General features: G+C 42.4%; 1 protein-coding gene across 1 annotated transcript in view; it reads right to left on the bottom strand.

Moving 5' to 3' along the window:
* lrp6 (low density lipoprotein receptor-related protein 6) overlaps positions 1–23539 on the bottom strand; it is a 105296-nt gene that overhangs the window by 7013 nt on the left and 74744 nt on the right. Inside the window, exons 14-22 of the mRNA XM_080421294.1 lie at positions 19355–19557; positions 18068–18279; positions 13215–13405; positions 8468–8677; positions 7254–7379; positions 5825–6061; positions 3740–3850; positions 2461–2688; positions 407–543 (exon numbers count right to left, since the gene is read on the bottom strand). Coding sequence (XP_080277420.1) covers positions 407–543; positions 2461–2688; positions 3740–3850; positions 5825–6061; positions 7254–7379; positions 8468–8677; positions 13215–13405; positions 18068–18279; positions 19355–19557 — 1655 coding nt within the window. The remainder of the gene's footprint in view (positions 1–406; positions 544–2460; positions 2689–3739; positions 3851–5824; positions 6062–7253; positions 7380–8467; positions 8678–13214; positions 13406–18067; positions 18280–19354; positions 19558–23539) is intronic.

Here is a 23539-nt window from a genome sequence, read left to right on the forward strand (position 1 = left end):
TATTTTATTTTTGTTTGCTTTATTGTTAAATTGGTTCTAACTGTAATTGTATTCTTGCTCTGTAAAGCACTTTGAGCTGCATTTCATGTCATGCTATACAAATAGTTTATTATTATTATTATTATTATTATTATTATTATTATACATTGTAAATCGTCTCTGTCGGGTGGAAACCGTGGAAACCTCATATGTCCAAAACTGTTGCTTTTCATGATTCAAAAGCAGTATCAAAAGTAGCAGATCTACAAGTTACAAAACGTGTCGCTTCGCGCCGCGTTTTGAGCTTGTGGATCTGCTACTGTTGATGCTTTTGTGTGACGCTGTAGTATGATCAAGAAGGGCGTTAATTTACGAAGAAGAAAAAACACAAGAAGTTAAAATATGGAGATGTAAAAGTGTTCCTCACCGGTGGGAAGTACGTCCCCTTGGTGCTGGACGAGCTGCTGGACGACGCTCCGGTCACGTGGGCGCGGTCGTACGGCGGGCCACTGCTCCCGCCCATGATGCTGAGGGAGCCAATCACAGACTTCCCTCTGGACATGCCTGTTTGGACGACATACAGTACCGACATTTAGGAGCAAACCAAAATCTTAACATGTGGGTTTTTTGCCAGAAAACATTCTGTACTTTTATTCCCCATCTTATTCTTATATCAATATTTATTGGGGGACGATATTTTTTTATTTTATTTGTATTAACACATTCCCGTTTACCGCCATTGACGGAGATCTCTGTCATTTTAAAAACATTTATTTAGGAAAAACGTCCAGAGCCCAAGATAACGTGATCCGAAGATTGGCTGTTCCATTCACTTCCTGGTTAACTTATTACTTTAAAATCCTGTATCTCGGCTCCTGTGTTTTACTATGTATTTTTGGCCAAACATGCTATTTTCAACTTGGTAAAACAAGAGAACTGGAGGTCACAATGACATTTACTTTTTTTTTCGCGGAAGCACAGTGAAACCGTCCGTGATTAGCAACCATCAGGGGATCGTTCATACTGGAGATAAATATTCTGTGGTTCTTGAAAAATTTGTCAGAATGCTTAAAAATGCTGGCAGAAGCTACCTGCCTGTAGTAGAATACCCCTGGCAATGAATGTGTTAATTCCCACTTTTTTCATGAGTCTATAACAGGGGGTCCTCAGAGTTACTACAGGGGGGTCCCACTACATTTTTGTGCGATAGGAACACATAGCAAATGTTGTGTTAACAGCATTATGTGTCCAACATTTAATTTACTCAACACTGATGATAGTGCTGTCAATCAAATCTATGAAGCATCAAAGCTGCAGCATTTCGCACGAAAAATCTGTATTTTCAGGACCAAACGTTTCAGCATGGTCTACCTCAGCCTGTTCTACCTCAGCATGGTCTACCTCAGCATGGTCTACCTCAGCATGGTCTACCTCAGGTGTTACTAGAACTATGAAGTTTGTACAAGTAATGGTAAATTCCGCTTCTCAGGAAAATCGCCGCTTATCAATTAATCAATGATCGATCGATAAGGCGAATCAGCTATTGATTAATGATTTAACCCATTTAGATTTCTTTGGCTATTCAAATATAGCTCATGAGCTTGTATATCTGCTTGTATATCTGCTTGTATATCTTGTATATGTGTGCAAATCTTTGAATATAGATTTTTTAAAGCGAACAATTGTAAAATATTTTGTTCCAGGGACCTCCAGAAGCAAAGATTTGAGTTAAAAATGTCGTTTAAAAAAAAATACATGTATTCAAAGATATGCACAAAATGTTCCAAGATTTTCCAAAAATAGCAGATCTCCAAGCTCGCAGCGCGGTGCCGCACTACAAGCTTATATAGCCCAAAGTATAAAATAATGGTTATAGCTAAAAATCGAAAATGACACATTATGCGTTCCCGGTCTTAATGGGTTAATCGATCATTTGCATTCCCTAACCTGAACTAAAAACCATCCGATTGGAGCCTCTACGCCCTCTGTCCCCCAGGGTTGATTTAGTCGACTAAAACTATGACGAGAAATGTTGGTCGACTACCTTTTTCCACTGACGAAAACTACATAAAAACTACATAAAAACTAAATATAAACTAAGCTATGATGACTAAAACTGAGACTAAATATATTGACAATTTCGTCAACAAATAAAAACTAGCCTAAAATGACTAGTGGAGAAGAGATCATTTTATGTTTGGTCGCGCTCGGGTGTTGCGCTCTGAAAATAGCAGATCTACAAGCTCACAACGCGTCGCGGCTATTTTCAGCATGCAACCAAGTGTAAAATCAGCCATTGCGACGCCATCAAAGCCATCAAAGCCCGCTAAAATACATTTTAGTCGACTAAATCAACTGTAGATTTAGTCGACTAAAATCTTATGATATTTAGTCGACTAAAACTAGACAAAAAATGAAACATTTCAGATGGACTATGACTAAAACTGAATACAAATTTGCTGTCAAAATCCACCCTCCTACCTGGCAGCGATCCGGACAGGGAGCTGGGGTGGGGGACGTATCCCAGGGGGACGGAGGACGGGCCGTGGACCACGAAGTCGTTGGTGACCGTCTCGCCGTCGTCCTTCATCTGCGGACACAGCACCCGCTGGCACACGAAGTAGACGGCGCCCACCACGAACAGGGCCATGACCACGCCCACGATGGAGCCGATGGTGTTGGAGGGCGGAGGAGGCGGCTCTGTGGGATCTGGGGGGAAAAATGAAGGAAATCCCAATAATCAGATCAATTACATAGCCAACTCATGTCCGTTTTACCAGTGGTGGAAGGTAACTAAGTACATGTACTCAAGGACTGTACTTAAAGGTAGGGTAAGTGATTTGCTTTGGTTAAAATAAGTGTTAAATAGCTCTATATTCTGATAGTACTCATTGCTATAGAGTGTTTGTTCAGTATTAGGAGTCTCCTTGTCTCTCCACCTCTTTATTAACTGATTCACTGCCAATCACGTAGATCTACGCGAACCGCTTTAAAGCCGCCACGTGCCAATCGCGTAGATCTACATGAAGTGAAAAAAAATATATATATATTTTTTTAATGTTTTTTTTTTTTCCAATTTCACCCAAAGACCAAGGAGATATGACTAGTTGAAGATCTAGACTCCTATCCACTTCCTTGTTAACTTAAAACTTTAAAATGCTGTATTTCGGCTCCTGAGTACTTATTTTTTTCCAATGAAAAACTCTGGCACTGGCTAAAAAAATATGAAAATACCTCTGGCAGTTAATGTGTTAAACAGAAAATGCATTTTCGTTTCAGTTTCATTTCCAATTTTATCCAACCAGGACAGAGAACTCAATCAGGATACAGATTAAACAAGTGAAATTGGAAGTGATGACACTAAGAAATGAGCAGACAAAATTTTAACTGGAACACTATACAAATTAAGCTTAAAAATGGGTACTTTCTCCTGATTGGCTGAGATTTTGACACCTACCGAAAAATGTATTTTCTGTTTATTAAAGAGCTGGAGAGACAGGGAGACATCTGTTACTGAACAAACACTCTATAGCAATGATTACTATCAGAATATAGTATTTTAACCTTTTAACAAAATACTTTTTGTTTTAACCAAAAAATATCACTTACCCTACCTTTAAGTATTTCCAATTGTTTTGACTTTTACTCCACTACATCTCAGAGTCAAATATTGTACTTTTACTACACTACAATTATTTGAACTTTAGTTACCAGTTTACTAGTAACTAAACTTTTGACTAGTTTGTTCCTGGACACTTACAGCAGCCGATCTCGTCAGAGTTGTCGGTACAGTCCATGTTGTGGTCACACTTCTTGTGTTTCCCGATGCACTGGCCGTTGGAGCAGCTGAACTGGTCAGGAGGGCAACGCACTGGGAGAAAAACAAGCCGTTAAAAAGGTAGGGTTAACCCATTGAGACCTGAAGCCGATTCTACATGTCTCCTAAATCTCAACAGTTTTCTGAAAAACGTATGTTTCTAGATCAGTGGTGCTCAATCTTTTTCATGTCAAGGACCCCCAAAATGATATGTATTTGGCCGCGGACCCCCATCAAAATATTTTGTTCCAGGGACCCCCAGGAGCAAAGATTTGAGTTAAAAATGTTCGCTTTAAAAATATATATATTCAAAGATTTGCACAAATTTTCACGATTTTTCAAAAATAGCAGATCTACAAGCTCATAGCGCGGCACTCGGTGCCGCGCTATGAGCTTGTAGATCTGCTATTTTTGAATAGCCCAAAGTGTAAAATAATGCTTTTTAGCTCAAATCTAAAAATGAGACAGTTCCAGGTCTTAATGGGTTAAAAAGGTAGGGTTAAAGTATTGTTGTCATTGCCGTCGTATCCTACTGGCTCACCTGCCAGTGAGGAGCCCCCACCGGAAGGACGTCGTAGAGCCTTCGTCCTACTCCTCCCACCCAACACTCCCTGCTGACAGGCGCCGCCCCACCAGCCCGTAGGGCTGGTACTTGCAGTGACAAATATCACCCTCGTCCCCAAACACGGTGCCGATTGTGTTTTCGTATAGAGACCCTCGACTCCGTGGTTGACTCTGTGGCAGCTTTACCACTGCGCCACCCGAGCGTCCGAAAACCCGCTTTAACCCATTAAGACCTGAGGCCGTGTCTAAAAAAAAATCAAAATCCAAATTTTTTTGGGGAAAAAAATAAAAAAACATTTTTCACGATTTTTCAAAAATAGCAGATATACAAGCTCATAGCGCGGCACCGAGTGCCGCGCTACGAGCTTGTATATCTGCTATTTTTGAATAGCCTAAAGAAATCTAAAAGTGACACAAATGCGTTCCAGGTCTTAATGGGTTAAAACATTTATCAACAGAAATAAACTGAAATTGAAAAAATTAAAGAGCTGGTGCCATGGTTTTGCACTTTTTCTGTTTTTCATGTGTCTAATGAGGTTGATAGAACTTCATTAAGCCCCCTGGTGGTGTTTTTATGGTGTTTTATGTCTTCTCTGACTATTTTGAGTTTCTACCTGGAGGCTGAAACCTTGAGGGTCAAACGTGCCAATAGAAAAACAGCCCTTTAGTGACATAGTAAAAACGTACCCTCCCCCTCATTATCATAACACAACAGGTGTGGGCAATGAGGAGGAGGAGGGACTAGGACAGGTGGGTGGTGCTAAGGTGGTGGAGGAGGTGCTAAGGTGAGAACCAGGTATACTTAAAGGACGACTTCACCGATTTTCAACCTATCTTCATATAATTGGTCCTCAGTAATACTCATGATAAAATGGTAAAAAAAAAATCTACTTGGTCTGTGTCTCATAGGAGGACTGTGGACAGTCCAGAAACCCATCTACCAGTGACATCATTGTTAGGCATGATTTTTTTTTCAACAAGATTTCTAATTTTTTATTTCGATTTTTATTAACACGAGAACAATGGCTTCTTTTATTGCATTGCAACTTTCCAGGAATAGAAAGCCTGCAGTTTCTATTAGCTTGGATTCCCCATTGATGATGTCACTGGTAGACGGGACTCTGAACTGTCCACAGCCCTCCTCTGAGACACAGACCGAGTAGAAAAAAAGTATTAGTGAGGATGAATTATATGAAGATAGGTTGAAAATCGGTGAAGTCGTCCTTTAATGAACTGGAGGCGTGTCCACATAAAACATAATTTTAACAATTTCTGTACACTTTTTTGAAAAAAATCTTCCTTCTAGTATAACCATAATACCTGATGATTATGTTTTAGGGGGGGGAAAAAAAATCACTGAAAATCACAGCACCCCGTCTTTAAGTCAAAACAAAACAGTAATATAATATAAACAGTAATATAAAAACTAATGCCAAAATGTCAATAACCTGTGTTCCTTCTCACCTTCACATTTGTTCTCGTCAGAGCGGTCCTGGCAATTGTTCTCTCCGTTGCAGCGCAGGCTCAGGTCCACACACTGCCTGCTGTCACACTGGAACTCTGTGTCCGAGCACACGGGGCAGTCCTCCTCGTCACTGCTGTCGTCGCACTCGGGGTAGCCGTCACAACGCCACGCCAGCGGGATGCAGTCCACCTCGCCACTGGTGCACGAGAACTGCTCTGGAGAGCAGGTGGGGGGCTCTGAGTGAGAGAGAGAGAGAGACATACATGTAAACCGGTTAGCAGGACAAACATACTCGGACAGCTTCCAGAAACGCTAGAGGATAACAGGCAGGCTTGCAAGGTTTGCAGACAAAGATCAACTTTGGCAAAGGTAACATAAAGAGCTGGGTGATATGACTTCATCCTGTTTTGTCGAATAATTTTCTCTTATACTATTCACAGACAGTAGAAATATTTCCGATATGTCTATAAAGAATATTTTATATTGTTTTTGTCTCCGCCCGGAGGCGGAGAGTATGTTTTCGCTTCGTCCCGCTGTGTGTTCACCTCCCTCCTAGCCAAGCTAACATTGGTCAAGCTCCACGTGACACGTGTCAATATGTTGACACCAATGCCTTTGATTGGCTAGAGGGACGCATGACGAAATAAAATCCTATAAATAGGTGTGTCACTTCAAAAAGCCATTTATGTTGTTTGAAGTGAGGTAAGACAGGATCAATCAGTCTTGATTGGAACAGTACCTTCCAGTACAAATCACCCGACCGTGCGTGTGTGTGTGTCCCTCTGAGAACACCTAACATTGGTCAAGCAAAGGCGCAGAAGGCCAAAGCTAAGAAAGCATACTCATCTACAACAGTAACACAGAAGAGGACTATAGAGTTGAATTGATCCCACAACAAGGCCGAAGTCTTAATACTGTAACAATTGGCCACCTTGATCAAATACATTATGTAGCACTAGAGAAAACTGACATAGATCAAACACACCAATCAACTGCTGAAACTGTTCAAGACAATGAAGATGAAGAAGACAGACAAGTATTTGAACAAACCAGTCAATTACGACAACTCCCATATTACACATTGCTTCAAGAAGAACATTTTTTAGATGCAGACACTACATATTCAGTCGCCCCTGCAGAACACCAAAAAACCACGCGCATTCTACCAAGACGACCCGTTCTACCAAGACGACCCGTTCTACCAAGACGACCCGTGCTATTAAAATAGCATAGCACGGGTCTGCTGGCGGAGACTTGTGCTCCGAGGAGCACATTTTCTAGTTTTAAATATCTATTATATTACCCAGCCCTCGAGGCATGTTTTCTTATTCGATGCACTGGGTCTTACTACATGGTCGTCACAAAATTCAAGTCCCTCTACAAAACATTTTGACTAATGTGTCAGAAGCCAACTTGCTGTACGCGTACCTCCACAGGAGAGCTCGTCCTGCAGCAGCACCAGGTGGACGGGGCAGGAACAGCGGGTGGTCCCGTCGCCCTTCACTATGCAGATGTGGGAACAGCCTCCATTCTCCAGGGTACAGGGATGCCTACCTGGAGAAAAGGACATTGGTCAGCAAAAAAACTAAATCTTATCTGCATACCTCCCTAGCTGTTGATCCATTGTTATTGTATCCAAATATGCCAGACACATAGATTTAAAATAGTATAGATGGGTCATAAGAGCCCGATTTGTAAGTTCACAGCCGGGGGATGTACTGTACTTTTATATCAAGCTACAGAAACAGGAGCTAGGCTCCTGACCTACAGACCATATGGCTCGGGAACCTTTGGTCCCCAAGGCTATACTTACTTACATTGTAGGCTCCTGGGGAACACCAGTCAAACCAAGTACATAGGGTTTGACCCATTGAGGCCGATTTCTAAAATAGTCTTCTAAATCCTAAACAGTTTTCTGAAAAACGTATGTTTCTATGTCAGTGGTTCTCAAACTTTTTCATATCAAATAATATGTATTTGGCCGCGGACCCCCATCTCAAAATGTTCTGTTTCAGGGGCCCCCCAGAGGCAAAGATTTGAGTTAAAAACTATCACGATTTTTCAAGTTCATAGCACGGCACAAACGTACACGCTATGAACTTGTGTAGCCGCTAGTGATGCGCGGGTTGACCCGTAACCCGCAGGACCCGCGGGTCAACCCGCGACGCGGGTGGGTCGAGTCAGAATTTCAGAGGCAATTATGCGGGCTGCGGGTGAGCGGGTCAGCCGCTCTCACACGCAAAAAATAAATAAAAATCACATGCTCTTGTTTTGTCTTTATTCCTAATAAGAATAAGAATAATAACAATAAAACAGTTTGAATACACTTGGGGATTATTTTCTAACCATGATTTTACAGAATTATAGGTAAAATCGCGGGTCGCGGGGCGGGTTGAGCCATAGATTTATATATGGGTTCGCGGGGCGGGTTGAGGCGGGTTGGGTTCCGTGGCGGGGCGGGGCGGGTCATGAAAAAACCCGACCCGCGCATCAATAGTAGCCGCTGTTTTTGAATAGCCAAAGAAATCTAAAATGACACAGATGCCTCCCCGGTTTTAATGGGTCAAACGGTGGGATATTCTAAGATTCTAGACAGATAGATTGCCGGGATATTCAAAAGGTCTCAAAAGTCGGTCTCTTACTGTATTCCCTCATGTCCAGCTCACGCACGGCGTGGATGTCGCTCAGGTAAGCGATGCGGGCCTGGATCTTGGTGCGGCCCTCGCGCGTGGTCTTGTCGATCCGCTCGATCATCTGCTGCTGCCTGTCGATCCAGTAGAGGTGGTTCCCGAAGACGGTGAGGCCGACCGGCTGCAGGATGTTGGAGTCCTCGATCACGATGCGGTTGGCTCCTTGTGTTGGGAAAAAAAACAGGGGGAAAAACAGGGTTGTAGGGTAAAAAATAAGGCTCAGGGAGAGAGGCAACAGAAACAGGTGTCAAACTGAGGTGGGTGGGGTAAGAGGAGAGGTGGGACAGTGATACGGTGAGATCAGAGATGTACCGATACCATTTTTTCCGATGCACACTACTTGTACTCTGTATCGGTCGATACTAGCTAGGCATGTAACGATTCGCTCAACTCATGATACGATTCGAAGCACGATACTAAGTTCACGATACGATTTTTCAAACCCAAAATAAATTAATACAATACTGTGTTTTCTCTTATCCTCTTGTTTTCAGTACAGTAGCAAATGACTGAAAAATCTTTTATCAATTCTCTTACAAAGATTTTTTTCTTGCCATTTTTTACATAACGATATTTTTTTTATTAAATCGATTTAAATTGTCACCAGTTTGAATCAATTTTAATCGATTTACGATAAATCGTTACATGGCTAGTCGATACCGAGTACCGATCCAATACCAGAGTGTAATTTAAAAACATCTAGGACAGTGGTTCTGAAAGTGGATTCCAGGGACCATCACCCAGAGGTTCCAAATGGACCCTTATACAGATCATTAACTTTGAGAGTTACGGGTCCATTTGGTTCCTTTAGAACGCTCTCAGTTATGGGGTTCCTTGAAATTAAAAAAAAAAAGGTTTGAAAACCACTGATCTAGGAATAAATAAAAATTCATTCCATGTTAACACATTGAATGCCAAAAACGGTCCGGACCGTTTTTGAGGATCCAAACGAGAAGTGCCGAAAACGGTCCGGACCGTTTTTGACCCAATTCTATTTTTATACATGTGGGCCACGTGGGGCGCTAAAACGAAACTTTGACATCACCCAAGGAGTTTCTGAGAAGAAGAGGCTGGATCTGGCTCCATGTCAAAAATCCTTCCGGTCGGCGTTTTCAATGTTATCTCCTTGACTAAAAGCTTAATATCTCCATTTCTTTTTAACGTGGTGAAAACGAGCCGTTTTCGATCGGCGATCACGCTGCAATGGAGGATCGCGTTAGAAATATTATTGTTCCAGGCGTTAGTCGGGACCCTCCGCCGTCTCGCACGCACGCTTTGTTTACATGCACTTCCGCGTCGGGGCTTCTACAGCACGAAACGTATAATGGATGGAAGTGGATGGAAGAAATGCAGGCACTCAACGTATAATATTTTAATAAACCTCTGGCACCCAATGTGTTAAAGAGTCAAATAATTATAATGTAAATATAATAGTTCACTTTGAGAACCAATGCTCTAAACAAGTACATACAAGAATGTTTTTTATTCCTCAAGCATTCAGCCTGTATATAGCACGCATGTTTTAAAATTAAACAGTTCTTACTTTTGCATTTTTGTATCAAACTCGATTTGACTCATTGAAAGCCAGATTTTACTGTCGCAACGAGTTGTGAGCTTGTAGATCGTCTATTTCCAAACAGCCGATGTGCATAGTATAGAGTTATAGTAGTTAAACTGATTTTGATGCTATATTAACTGAGGACTCCAGGTAACCCCCTGAAGGACTCCTGGGGGTCCCAGGACCCCACTTTGAGAACCACACAGGGCTAGAGTAATGATAATGTGTGTGAAATCGACCTGGGGCACAAACATCTGCCCCAGGAGGTCAACAGTGACCTATTATTAGTTTTAGTGCTGGTTTCAGTTTGTCATTGTAATATGGGTCAGTCAGGGGGGCTTAAGATTCAACAAGGTGAGAAAAATAACAGAAATAGCCTTGAGACGCCTTGTGAGCTTGTAGATCTGCTATTTTTTATAAGATGCACGACGAGACTAAAACTAAGAACAGATTATGATTTTAACCAGTTTTAGTTAGTTTAGTATATAAACAAACCAGTTAGTTATTTTTTCACTTAAAGGGCAAGACCACTTTGGTAGAGGTTTGGGTTGTGTAGTTACCTTGCCATGATGTAACTCCAAAGGTGGGCAAGAAATAAAAAATAATTGCTCCATTGATTAGAAATTGATAATTCAAAATATGCTCCTCATTGACTTACATTGTACGGTAAAAATGCTCCCAAAGTCACTCTTTTAGCACATAAACGAACGCAAACAAAGTTGATTCAGACAATATAGAACATCACCAAACCCAGTACTGTTTCTTTTTTAAATAAAAATGTCAAATTCCTGTTGATTTTGCCATTTTTAATAAGTAGAAAACCCGGACTGGATCGGCGGATCCGGATCCAGATCTTCAAATAGTAAAATCAACAGGAAGTTGACATTTTTATTAAAAAAACAAACTGGGTTTGGTGATGCTCTATATTGTCTGAATCAGCTATGTTTGTGTTCATTTATGTGCTAAAAGAGTGACTTTGAGAGCTGTTTTACCGTACAATGTAAGTCAATGAGGAGCATATTTTGAATTATCAATTTCTAATCAATGGAGCAATTATTTTTGATTTCTTGCCCACCTTTGGAGTTACATCATGGCAAGGTAACTACACAACCCAAACCTCTACTAAAGTGGTCTTACCCTTTAACTTCAATCAGTTCCGGTCATTTCATTCGTTTTAAACTTGTAGTTAAACCACAATAACCCTGGTACGTGCCTCACACAACCTCTATCCCTTCCCCCTCCTCTCTGTCACACAAGCAGAGAGAGGATCTTGCAGATCTAGGAATCCTCCCCTCCTCTCCTCTCCTCTTGCAGCTCTGACGGTGCAGTCAGTCAGTCAGTCAGTCACTTAGAGTGTTTGCTTTGCAGCCCACGGCCGTCCCTCCCTTCTCTTCCCCGTTTTTTTCCCAAGGATCGCTGCAGATGGTTCGCATTCCTGTCAGCCTGTGCGGGGCACCAGAGAATGGCTGGAATGTGCTGAGCGCAGGGCTCCGAGCCAAAAGCTCTCCTCGCCAGGCACAATGCTCCCCCGTGTCCTTAAGGACTGCGGAGTGTGGAGCCCCCCCCCCCCCCCCACACTCGCCGTGGTGGTTCACACATTTGCTCCTCGCTTCTCTCCTTATAGTGTCAAACCCCCCCCCACCCCCCACCCCCCAAATGGGATTCATACTACTAGGCTAGACTTCCCCAAGCCTTCCCTGGGATCACGTGAAGTGGAACAGAATCTTGTTGAGTTGAGTTGCTACCCTCAAGACTTTGCTAGACCCCCCCCTGCACCCTCTCTCCACACACACACACACACACACACACACACACACACACACACACACACACACTCACACACACACACACTTTCACTATGTATTTATGCGAGTGCGAACGCCTACAAAACAAAACGCCAAATGATCTATGGCTTAGTGATTAATCCCACTTGTTAATAATCAGTAATACATGATGCTGTGACATCGAGCAACACAGGCAGAACAATAAGACGAGCACAGTCACTTTTCACAGCTGCTTATCTCGACATCAGCGCGCAGACAGACTGTCCACATGGAATGTTCACTCTGCCACTATTGAACTCTGGTTTGAGAAAAGGCAAATTCAAAAATAGCAGATATACAAGCTCATAGCGCGGCACCGAGTGCCGCGCTACGAGCTTGTAGATCTGCTATTTTTGAAAAATCGTGAAAATGTGCAAATCTTTGAATATATACATTTTTAAAGCGAACATTTTTAACTCAAATCTTTAATTCTGGGGGGTCCCTGGAACAAGATATTTTGATGGGGGTCTGCGGCCAAATACATATAATGTTGGGGGTCCTTGACATGAAAAAGATTGAGCACCACTGATATAGAAACATATGTTTTTCAGAATCCGGCCACGGTGCATCCGATTTTGTAGAGTGTCTATACGAGCACAAGGATGGAGGCTCTACTTCCTCCCGGTGTGGGCTCCTCACTGGCAGGTGATACAGTGACAACACACAGTGTGTGTGGCGGGAGGAATCAATTGTCCCAACGACTAAATTGTGGAGAAAAAAGGGGTAAAAAGAAAAAAGGCAAAAAAAATAAAAAAGAATCACACCAGTGTGAAGAGAGTGGTGCCTTTCATGAGTTCATTTCGTTAGTTACTTTTTACAGACTTTGATGACTTCAAAGTATTTTTACTAATTTTAAGTACTTTAAAATGTTTTTATTGATTTTTACGTGTTTTTACTCATTTTAACATCTTTTAAGTATTTTTACTCATTTAAAGTATTTTTACTCATTTAAAGTATTTTTAATCATTTAAAGTATTTTTACTCAGTTTAGGAACTTTAAAGTATCTTTACTAATATTTAAGTATTTTTACTCATTTTAAGTATTTTTACTCATTAAGTATTTTTACTCAAAAGTGTGTGTTGTGTGTGAGTGTGTGTGTGCGTGTGTGTGTATAATTAGTGTACTGGTTGCATCTTTGTGTTGCAATCAGCCGCAGCTGTTGAGGCTGTGCTCAAACATACAGAGAGGCCGTGCTCATACACACAGACAGACACACAGACAGACACACAGACACACAGACACACAGACAGACACACACCAGGACAAAGTCACTCCTTGGAGTGGCTAGCACCACTCAAAAAAGCACAGGAGACTCACCGGATAGGTCGCTGCTCTCGATGCGTCGCAGGTCTGAGTCCACCCAGAACAGCTTGCCCATTTCGTTGTCGATGGCGAGGGCCACAGGCTTGCCCAGGCCGCTGAAGAACAGCACCTCGCGCTCGGTGCCGTCCAGAGCGGCCCGCTCGATCTTGGGGGATCTGTCCAGCAGATTGGTGAAGTACATGTACCTGTATACCGGAGGAGGACGACGACACAGTGTCAACATCACGAGAGACTCGTACCCTGATCGATGTGTGTAACCTTCACTTTAACCCATTGAGACCTGAAGCCGATTCTACATGTCTCCTAAATCTCAACAGTTTTCTGAAAAACCTTTGTTTCTATATCAGTGGTGCTCAATCTTTTTCATGTCAAGGATCCCCAAAATTATATGTATTTGGCCGCGGACCCCCGTCAAAATATTTTGTTCCAGGGACCCCCCCAGAGGCAACGATTTGAGTTCAAAATGTTCGCTTTAAAAAAATATATATTCAAAGATTTGCACACATTTTCACGATTCTTCAAAAATAGCAGATCTACAAGCTCGTAGCGCGGCACTCGGTGCCGCGCTATGAGCTTGTAGATCTGCTATTTTTGAATAGCCCAAAGTGTAAAATAATGCTTTTTTAGCTCAAATCTAAAAATGACACAGTTCCAGGCAGTGGTTCTCAACCTTTTCAGGCCGTGACCCGCCCCAAAATAATCACATTTAAACTGACAAGAACTTGGAATTGTAGGAGTTGAGGTATTCAATTTAATTTGACTCTGTCAGTGGCGGTAAAAAACGGTTCCGGAAACAGTTCCAAATGTGATGGAACCGGTTCCGGTTCCTCCAATGTTGGATCTGGTTCCTCCGGTTCGGGATCCCAACCCTAATGGAGGGGGGGGGGGGACCCAGAACATCTGCGCGCTTCATTTGCAAGGAGACCACACAATGACCTAGAGAGAGACTGGCTGTTTGGAGCCCAGGCCCCGGGAGGAAACCCTGCAATTTTGGTTCGAAAAAAAAGAAGAAAAAAAAAGAAGAAACCGACTGGCTTTGGCACAGTGGAGCCGAGATGGGTTTTGGGAGATTCATGAGCGTGAATGAAGGAAAACAAATTACCGTGTGATTAGGAACATGGCTTTTGTTACCGCTCCACTGCCTCCAAAATATGACCCAACACTGTCGAGTTTGGACGAGAGGACGCACAATAATGGAAAACAAAAGAGACTGGAAAAAAATCTAAATCTTTTTTTTTTACACAAAACTAGACAATGTTTTGATCCATGATGGATCCTATTTGGTCACAAAACAGTCATAATTCACGTTAGCCTGAGTGGTTCCATTGCACGGTGCCTGCTGTTAAAACCGAGGCGGGAAAGATGAGTTTGTTTCATCAGGGACCGTGGTCATTCAACGTTTTACAGGTAAAACTTAAACTGGATCAGTTAATCTCCTTCCCACTTGCCCCCCACCCTCTTCTTCCCCCCCCCCCCCCCCCTCTTCTTTCTATGGAAACTAACGTTGCGATGGGAACGATGTACAAAAAAGAATTTCACCCACTTTTTTACCTTGTAAACCTGTGATGTGACAATAAAACTGATTCTGATTCTGATTAATCTCTTTATTCGATTTTAAGAGGCGGATAATGCATACACTGTCTATGACCTGCTCATGTTCTTAAGATGTACATGGTCTAGGCTAGGTTAGAAGTTTTATTGTTTTGCTATTTCATGGGGTTGGATAATTTTTGTACATTTTTGCCTTGTTGTAGCATTGTGTTAGTACTGCTTTGGCCTCATCTTGGCCGGGTCTCACTTGAAAATGAGGTCTCGAGCCTCAATGTGATTTCTCCTGGTTAAATAATGGTCCATTTTCAGATAAATGTATGGAGGGAATCTGAACCTATTAAGGCAGTGGGTTCTCACATTTTTTTAACGGACCCCTCAAAGAACCCTTGAGGGGTCCGTGGACCCCACTTTGAGAACCACTGCATTAACCCATTAAGACCTGGAACTGTGTCATTTTTAGATTTTAGCTAAAAAGCATTATTTTACACTTTGGGCTATTCAAAAATAGCAGATATACAAGCTCATAGCGCGGCACCGAGTGCCGCGCTACGAGCTTGTAGATCTGCTATTTTTGAAAAATCGTGAAAATGTGTGCAAATCTTTGAATGTATATATTTTTAAAGCGAACATTTTTAACTCAAATCTTTGCTTCTGGGGGGTCCCTGGAACAAAATATTTTGACTGGGATCTGCGGCCAAATACATATAATTTTGGGGGTCCTTGACATGAAAAAGATTGAGCACCACTGATATAGAAACATACGTTTTTCAGAAAACTGTTGGGATTTAGGAGACATGTAGAATCGGCTTCAGGTCTCAATGGGTTAAGACATTTTTTTCTCCAATGGAGCTCTCAAGGCTAACTTCAGTTTGTGACTTCCACTGATAAAGCTGGTCAGACTCCTGGGAGAGGAATGGATATGATACTAACAATGGAGGAAAAAGTACTCGACTCCAGTACTTGAGTCAAAGTAGAGATACTTCTGGTGAAATATTACAATTTACAATGTAGGCATTAGAAGACGCTCTTTATCCAGAGGACCTACAGTAAGCAAGGTAAACACATACATCAAATGCAGAGAGAAAGCGTAGTACCTCAGTAAACTAGGATCTTAGGTAAACCTAAGATATATAGCATCAGTCTAAAGTTTAGACTAGGGGTGTGCCGATATATCGTCCCGCGATATATCGCGATACGTTTTCGTGACGATATGTATCGTTTTGAAAAATAAAACAATCGTTTTGATTTTTTTTTTTACAATAATAATAATAATCAGGCATGCAAAAACAGCCCCGGGGTGAAAAGGGTGACAACATGTTTTTTTTTCGGGTCAGGTGTCACTATTGCCCTATTTGGATTCAAAACGGCTATTGTAGCTGAAAAGCTACAAGTTCGCATGTCTGAATAATGCAAAAACAGAATTATTTGTTTGCATTTGCTTTTTTTCTCCCCCATATATTTTTCATAATAAAAAAGTGCGTATCGTATCGAAATCGTATCGAAGTTGTGAGCCAAATATCGTATCGTATCGTTTAGACTGATGCTATATTTAGACTCTAAACTATATAAAATCAAGAAATAAATAATCTGTACATCTGTAGCATCTGTCTAAATAACATGCTATCTAAATTATATTTTAACCTTTGCATAAGACTGCATGGTCGTCAACTACAAGTGACAGTTGCTCAAATTTGTACTTAAAATACTGCTTTTGTATAAAACTCGCTTTGAATAACACTTAAGTATTCAACATTACATGCTTTTTTTTTAAAGCACTCAAGTATTCAAAAGTACAATTACAAAGTACATTGTCATTTTAATATCAACGCATTGCTGTATTAAAACTGTGTTCATTTTGTCGACTAAAACAACGACGAAAAATGATTTATATATATATATATAAGATGTATTTTTGGGGGCTTTTTCTGCCAGTCTGAGTAGTTAGTGAAGATAGAAAGGAAACAGGGAGTGAGAGATGGGGAGAGACATGCAGTAAAGATCGTCGGGAACGGGACTCGAACCCAAGATACACTGTGAGGCTACACTATAGCCTAAGGTGCCCAGACAGCAAGGCCAACGGTCCGGGCCTCTAAACATGTATTCTAACTACAATTAGAAGACATGCCGCGGCTTCTATGGAATCCAAATGACTGAAATCAGTCATGGCGACTGAGAACTTTAATCCATGAGACTATGATTAACAACCCATTAAGACCTGGAACTGTGTCCTTTTTAGATTTGCGCTAAAAATCATTGTTTTACACTTTGGGCTATTCAAAAATAGCAGATCTACAAGCTCATAGCGCGGCACCGAGTGCCGCGCTACGAGCTTGTAGATCTGCTATTTTTGAAAAATCGTGAAAATGTGTGCAAATCTTTGAATATATATATTTTTAAAGCGAACATTTTTAACTCAAATCTTTGCTTCTTGGGGGGGTCCCTGGAACAACATATTTTGATGGGGGTCTGCGGCCAAATACATATAATGTTGGGGAGTCCTTGACATGAAAAAGATTGAGCACCGCTGATATAGAAACATATGTTTTTCAGAATACTGTTGGGATTTAGGAGACATTTGTACAATCGGCTTCAGGTCTCAATGGGTTAAAACTAAATCAAACTTTGCTGTCAAAACCAACACTGCTCTGGATAAGCGGTCGATGACGGACGGATATTCCCCCCCCCCAAAAAAATTCAAAGACTTTTCCAGAAATGTAGAAAAAAATCACACCCTGTGTGAAGTGGGCGGTGTCTTGCTAGATAATCACAATACTGAATGGAGTCAACCAATCATGTACAAAAAAAAAATACATTTAGTGATCTTTGAGTTCTTCTTTACTGTTCTCACGAAATGGACAGTATCTAAGTAATATACTAGTGTCACATCACAGTGGTTTTAGATTAGTTTCGTCATATGTATCACTAGCCAATCACAGCATGTGTCTTGCTAGCTAATCACAATACTGAATGGAGTCAACCAATCATGTACAAAAGATAAATACATTTATTGAAACACTCTTTATGATGGACGAAACCATAACTTAAAAAAAACCAATTTATGTTTTTTTTTAAGTTATGGTTTCTTACATAGGGCTATGCACATGTGTCATGTGACACTGGCCAATCACAGTCCTGAATAGATTGTGATTGGCCAATCACGGTGCAGGGTTAGGCGGGGTAAATTTTTGGCCAATCACAGCGCAGGATAATGGTACAAATTTCCAAACCTCACTTATAGGGGCGGTTTCACCACCCAAAAAGTATGAATAACAGAGCTTGGTAGCAGCAGTACTGACCCTCTCTCCGGGTTGACCACGATGGCCCGGGGCCGGTCGTGCTCGCCGCGCAGCACCACGCCCACGCGGCTCCCGTCGGTGCGCGTGACGTTGATGACGTTGGTGACCTCGCTGGTCCAGTAGATGAAGCGGCTGTAGATGTCCATGCTGAGGTCGTACGGCTGCAGGCCCCCGTTGGGACCCCCCACCGAGCTGGAGACCACCGTCATGCTCTACAAAGGGGGAGGAGGAGGAGGAGGAGGGGAGGAGGAGGGGACAGAAGGGAAGACTCAGGGATTCGAGCAAAAACCAATGTCTCGACTGAAAAGTTTTGCCACCACCCTCGCGCCGCGCACACACACACACACACACACACACACACACACACACACACACACACACACACACACACACACACACACACACACACACACACACACACACACACACACACACACACACACACACACACACACACACACACACACACACACACCGTTTTCTAAACAATTAGCACAATTATGTAGAATTATGATGTTGAGGTATTATAGGGCATTGATTCTCAGACCTCCAGGGGGTCCCCACATGATTTTGGTGGGGGGGGGGGCCCCAGATGACAATAAAGTGACAATTTAAGGACTTTTAAGACCCTTTTAATGAAAAAAGACCATTAATGCATCAAAAGTAATCAACAAACAATACTATAAAAACTGGTCAAACATTTGGCCAAATTGTCAAATAATATAAGAAAGAGGCAAACATTTTGAAAAAAGCTGATCTACAAGCTCACAATGCCTCGCGTTGCGACGCGTTGTGAGCTCAGTAGATCGGCTGTTTTCACAGTATTTATCTGTGGAACCGAGTCAAACTAAATGTAATGCCTCAACTCCTACAATTCCAAGTACTTGTCAGGGTGGGGGGTCCCCAGTTCAAATATGATTATTTTGGGGGGCCACGGCCTGAAAAGGTTGAGAACCACGGTTATGGAAGTACCGAAGTCCTGGGTCACTCACGCTACCCCTGGGTCACAGAGTTATTCTTTGTATTGGAATTCCTAAAGGGAAATCTTTAAGATCGCGTCATTTAAGAACTGTGTTCCAAAAATAAACAAAACCAGGCTGGCGATATCGTCAGGTTGCCGTTTATGATATTTTGACATTTGATAACGTCTCTGTTTGGGGAATGTATGGATACATGTGCACTTTTCATATCCATCCATACGAGTAAAAATCGCCCGGCTGATTCGTTGGCTGACTGACGGCAATAACGGCGAGTGACTGGCCGCCGTCCCTCGTCTGATTGGCTTACCTGGTTTCCGTCCTCTTGCGCGCGTCGGATGGCGTTCTGCTTGGAGTCGATCCAGTACAGCTGCTTGTCCAGCGGGTCGTAGTCGATGGCGCGCACGTTGCGCAGGCTGTGGATGGGCAGGATGATGTCCGGACTCTGCTGCTCGTCCATCACCATGCGGTTGATGGCCGTCTTCTGGCTGAACAGCAGGAAGGACGTGGGAGCTGAGAGGGGAAAGGGACAACGAGACAGACTATAGGTCATGAGTTCATTTCCTCCAAAAAAAAATTATTTTATTTTTTTACCTATTCAAACCGGGAACGCATCTGTGTCATTTTAGATTTTAGCTATAACCATTATTTTATACTTTGGCTATTCAAAAATAGCAGATCTACAAGCTCATAGTGTGCTTCGCCACGAGCTTGTAGATCTGCTATTATAGAAAAATCATGAAAATGTGTGCAAATCTTTGAATACATACATTTTTAAAGCAATTTTTTTTTTCTTTAGATTTTTATCCTGCGATTTTTGTAACCCATTTTTTTTCACCCGGTGCCAATTTTCTGAGTGATCCTGGGCACTACACCAGCCCTACACCAGCGCTACACCAGTCCCCCACAGCCTAGGGAGGCCAGGGCCGAGCTCATGCCTCCTTCAATGCATGAGAGCCAACTGACCTTCTTATCACCTGACAGGGGGGAGTTTCCCTGGTTGGACGTAGCGCGTGGAAGGAACACGTTATTCCAACCAGTTCCTTTCCTCTCCATCAGGCGCCCCGGCTGTCATGGGGGGAGGCGGTATAGAGACCAGGATTACTACATGATTTTGTGAGGGTACCTACCCTAGGAGACACGGGGAGAACATGCAAACTCCACACAGAGTAGGCCCTTTCGCCAACCCCACCTAGGGTATGGGCGCTGATGACGCGGAGGAGAAGACACGCCCCCAGCGCACACAGCGTCCCCGGCGGGAATTTAACCCAGGACCTTCTAGCTGTGAGGCGACAGCGCTACCGACTGCGCCACCGTGCGCCTAAAGCCGTGCCCCTAAAGCAAACATTTTTAACTCAAATATTTGCTTCTGCGGGTCCCTGGAACAAAACATTTTGAGATGGGGGTCCGCGGCGAAATACATATAATTTTGGGGGTCCTTGACATGAAAACGTTTGAGAACCACTGATATAGCGACATACGTTTTTTCAAAAAACTGTTAGGATTTAGACGACATTTGTAGAATCGGCCAAATTGCTAAAATGTTCAAGATTTTTCAAAAATAGCAGATCTACAAGCTCATAGTGCCGCGCTATGAGCTTGTATATCTGCTATTTTTATTAGCACGGCATGAATGTACTGGTTCAAGGTTTTAAAGAATAAAATACAATTACTTTTTTGTACGTTCAGCTTTTTAATATTAAAGTTATATTATCAATAAAAATCTGTGGTTTGGACAATAATTTATTCGGGGGCCCACTCGCAATACCCTCACGGCCCACCAGGTTGGTTGGTGTAGCACACAGTGAGACCCTATACCTGCTCAGGGATGCCTCCATGGGGAGCAGAGCGTCAACCAAAATACCCTAAAACACACCGGTGTGGGTGGGCCGTGCAGGCGTGGGCGGGGTGGCCCCCCAACCACCAACCACGCCATTAACCCCACAGCGAGGTTATTACGCGTTGCCCTACACTGGTCGTTATCAGTTTGAGGCGATCGTCGTTTGGCTCCCTAACGTTTTTGCAGTAAACAACATTTTCCAATTAACTCTTTAAGACCTGAGAACGCATCTGTGTGTCATTTTTAGATTTCGTTGGGCTATTCAAAAATAGCAGATATACAAGCTCATAGCGCGGCACCGAGTGCCGCGCTATGAGCTTGTAGATCTGCTATTTTTGAAAAATCGTGAAAAATGTTGTGCAAATCTTTGAATATATATATATTTAAAGCGAGCATTTCTAGCTCAAATGTTATTGCTTCTGGGGATTCTACAAATGTCTTCTAAATCAGTTTAAAACAGTTTTCTGAAACACTTATGTTGCTATAATATTAATGTCAGTGTCAAGGAGCCCCACAACGATATGTATTTGGCTGCGGACCCCCATCTAAAAAAAAAAAAATCCAGGGACCCCCAGAAGCAAAGATTTGAGTAAAAAACAATTGCTTTATAGATATATATTCAAAGATTTGCACAAAAAAAAACACGATTTAAAAAAAAATAGCAGATCTACAAGCTCATAGCGCGGCACTCGGTGCCGCGCTATGAGCTTGTATATCTGCTATTTTTTAATAGCCAAAAGTATAAAATATGGATAAAGTGGTTACACAGATGCGTCCCCCGGTCTTAAAGGGTTAAGAGTCAAAACCGCTCTCGGCCAGTCAGACAAGGACAAACTGCTCCAAGCTCGTTGCGTTTTGCTGCTCGAGAAAAAGAAAAAGCAAAACCGCCGCTATCGCAGGCCTATAAAAACATCTAACAAAAGGGAAGGCTAGCCATCGAATGCGCTGCCAACGCTACTCCAATGTTACGCGGGCAACACATGTACGCACGCACGCATGCACAAACACACACACATAGTCAGTAAAGCCTGGCCTCCCCCGGGGAGCCTCTGGCTGATTAGGGGGAAAAAAAATGTATTTTACTATGTCAAACACGGAGACGGAGGGAGAGCTGGGATTTAGACTGGGCTTCAGTTTCCAGGCCCGTGCCAAGTTGGCAGAGTGGTGGAGCCGACCGCAACGTGCTTTAACCCTTTAAGACCGGGGGACGCATCTGTGTAACCACTTTATCCATATTTTATACTTTTGGCTATTAAAAAATAGCAGATATACAAGCTCATAGCGCGGCACCGAGTGCCGCGCTATGAGCTTGTAGATCTGCTATTTTTTTTTTTAATCGGGTTTTTTTTTTGCAAATCTTTGAATATATATCTATAAAGCAATTGTTTTTTACTCAAATCTTTGCTTCTGGGGGTCCCTGGATTTTTTTTTTTTTAGATGGGGGTCCGCAGCCAAATACATATCGTTGTGGGGCTCCTTGACACTGACATTAATATTATAGCAACATAAGTGTTTCAGAAAACTGTTTTAAACTGATTTAGAAGACATTTGTAGAATCCCCAGAAGCAATAACATTTGAGCTAGAAATGCTCGCTTTAAATATATATATATTCAAAGATTTGCACAACATTTTTCACGATTTTTCAAAAATAGCAGATCTACAAGCTCATAGCGCGGCACTCGGTGCCGCGCTATGAGCTTGTATATCTGCTATTTTTGAATAGCCCAACGAAATCTAAAAATGACACACAGATGCGTTCTCAGGTCTTAAAGAGTTAAAAAGAAAATACCCCCATCCATCCATCCATCCATCCATCCATCCATCGGTCTCATACTGCTGCAGAACAACTGCTTTCAATCTGGGAGCTGCAGTGCAGAGCCGAGCGGCAGACAGGCCCGGCCCGGCCCCCCCCTCCCCCACCCACCACGGACCCTGTGACCTTTTTATCTGTGCCGCTCTCCCCGTCATGTGTGGCCACTTTACGAGGACACACCGAGTCTACGAGTGCCAGACGAACCGTCACGTTGCATCTACGCGCTCACAAAGGAGAAGCTCTAAATATTTGGGATATCCGATCTATCTACTTGTGTGGTGCGTGTGTGTGTGTGTGTGTGTGTGTGCTTGTATTACTGTACTTTTGTCGGGGCCAAATGTCCCCACAAGTATAGTACAATCTGAGAAATAAGAGGACCGTTTTTCTGGTCCTCACAAAAGAAATGGTTGTTTTATGGTTAAAATGATTTTAGTGAGTTTTCCATATAGTCTATTTCATTATAGGTCACGCCAATCTACAAGCTGTGAGCTTTTACAGTTTGGCAATTTGTCAGCTATTGTCAATGCCGACTTAAAATCGTTGATGTCCTCACAAGTCTAGTAATACAAACGTGTGTGTGTGCAGTGGTGGAAAAGGTACTTGAGTTCTTTACTTAAGTAAAAGTACCAATACTGCAATATAGAAATACTCTGTTACAAGTAAAAGTCCAGGATTCAAAATTTACTTGAGTAAAAGTACAAAAGTATTGGTATCAAAATGTACTTAAAGTACCAAAAGTAAAAGTACTAAAATGTTTGAAAATAGCAGATCTACAAGCTCACAACGCGTCGCGATCGGCTATTTTCAAATAGCCTATGTATAAAATAGGGCTAAAGTGGTT

Source organism: Gymnoscopelus braueri (assembly GCF_963280865.1).
Source record: "Gymnoscopelus braueri genome assembly, chromosome: 23".
NCBI classification, from domain to species: Eukaryota; Metazoa; Chordata; class Actinopteri; order Myctophiformes; family Myctophidae; genus Gymnoscopelus; species Gymnoscopelus braueri.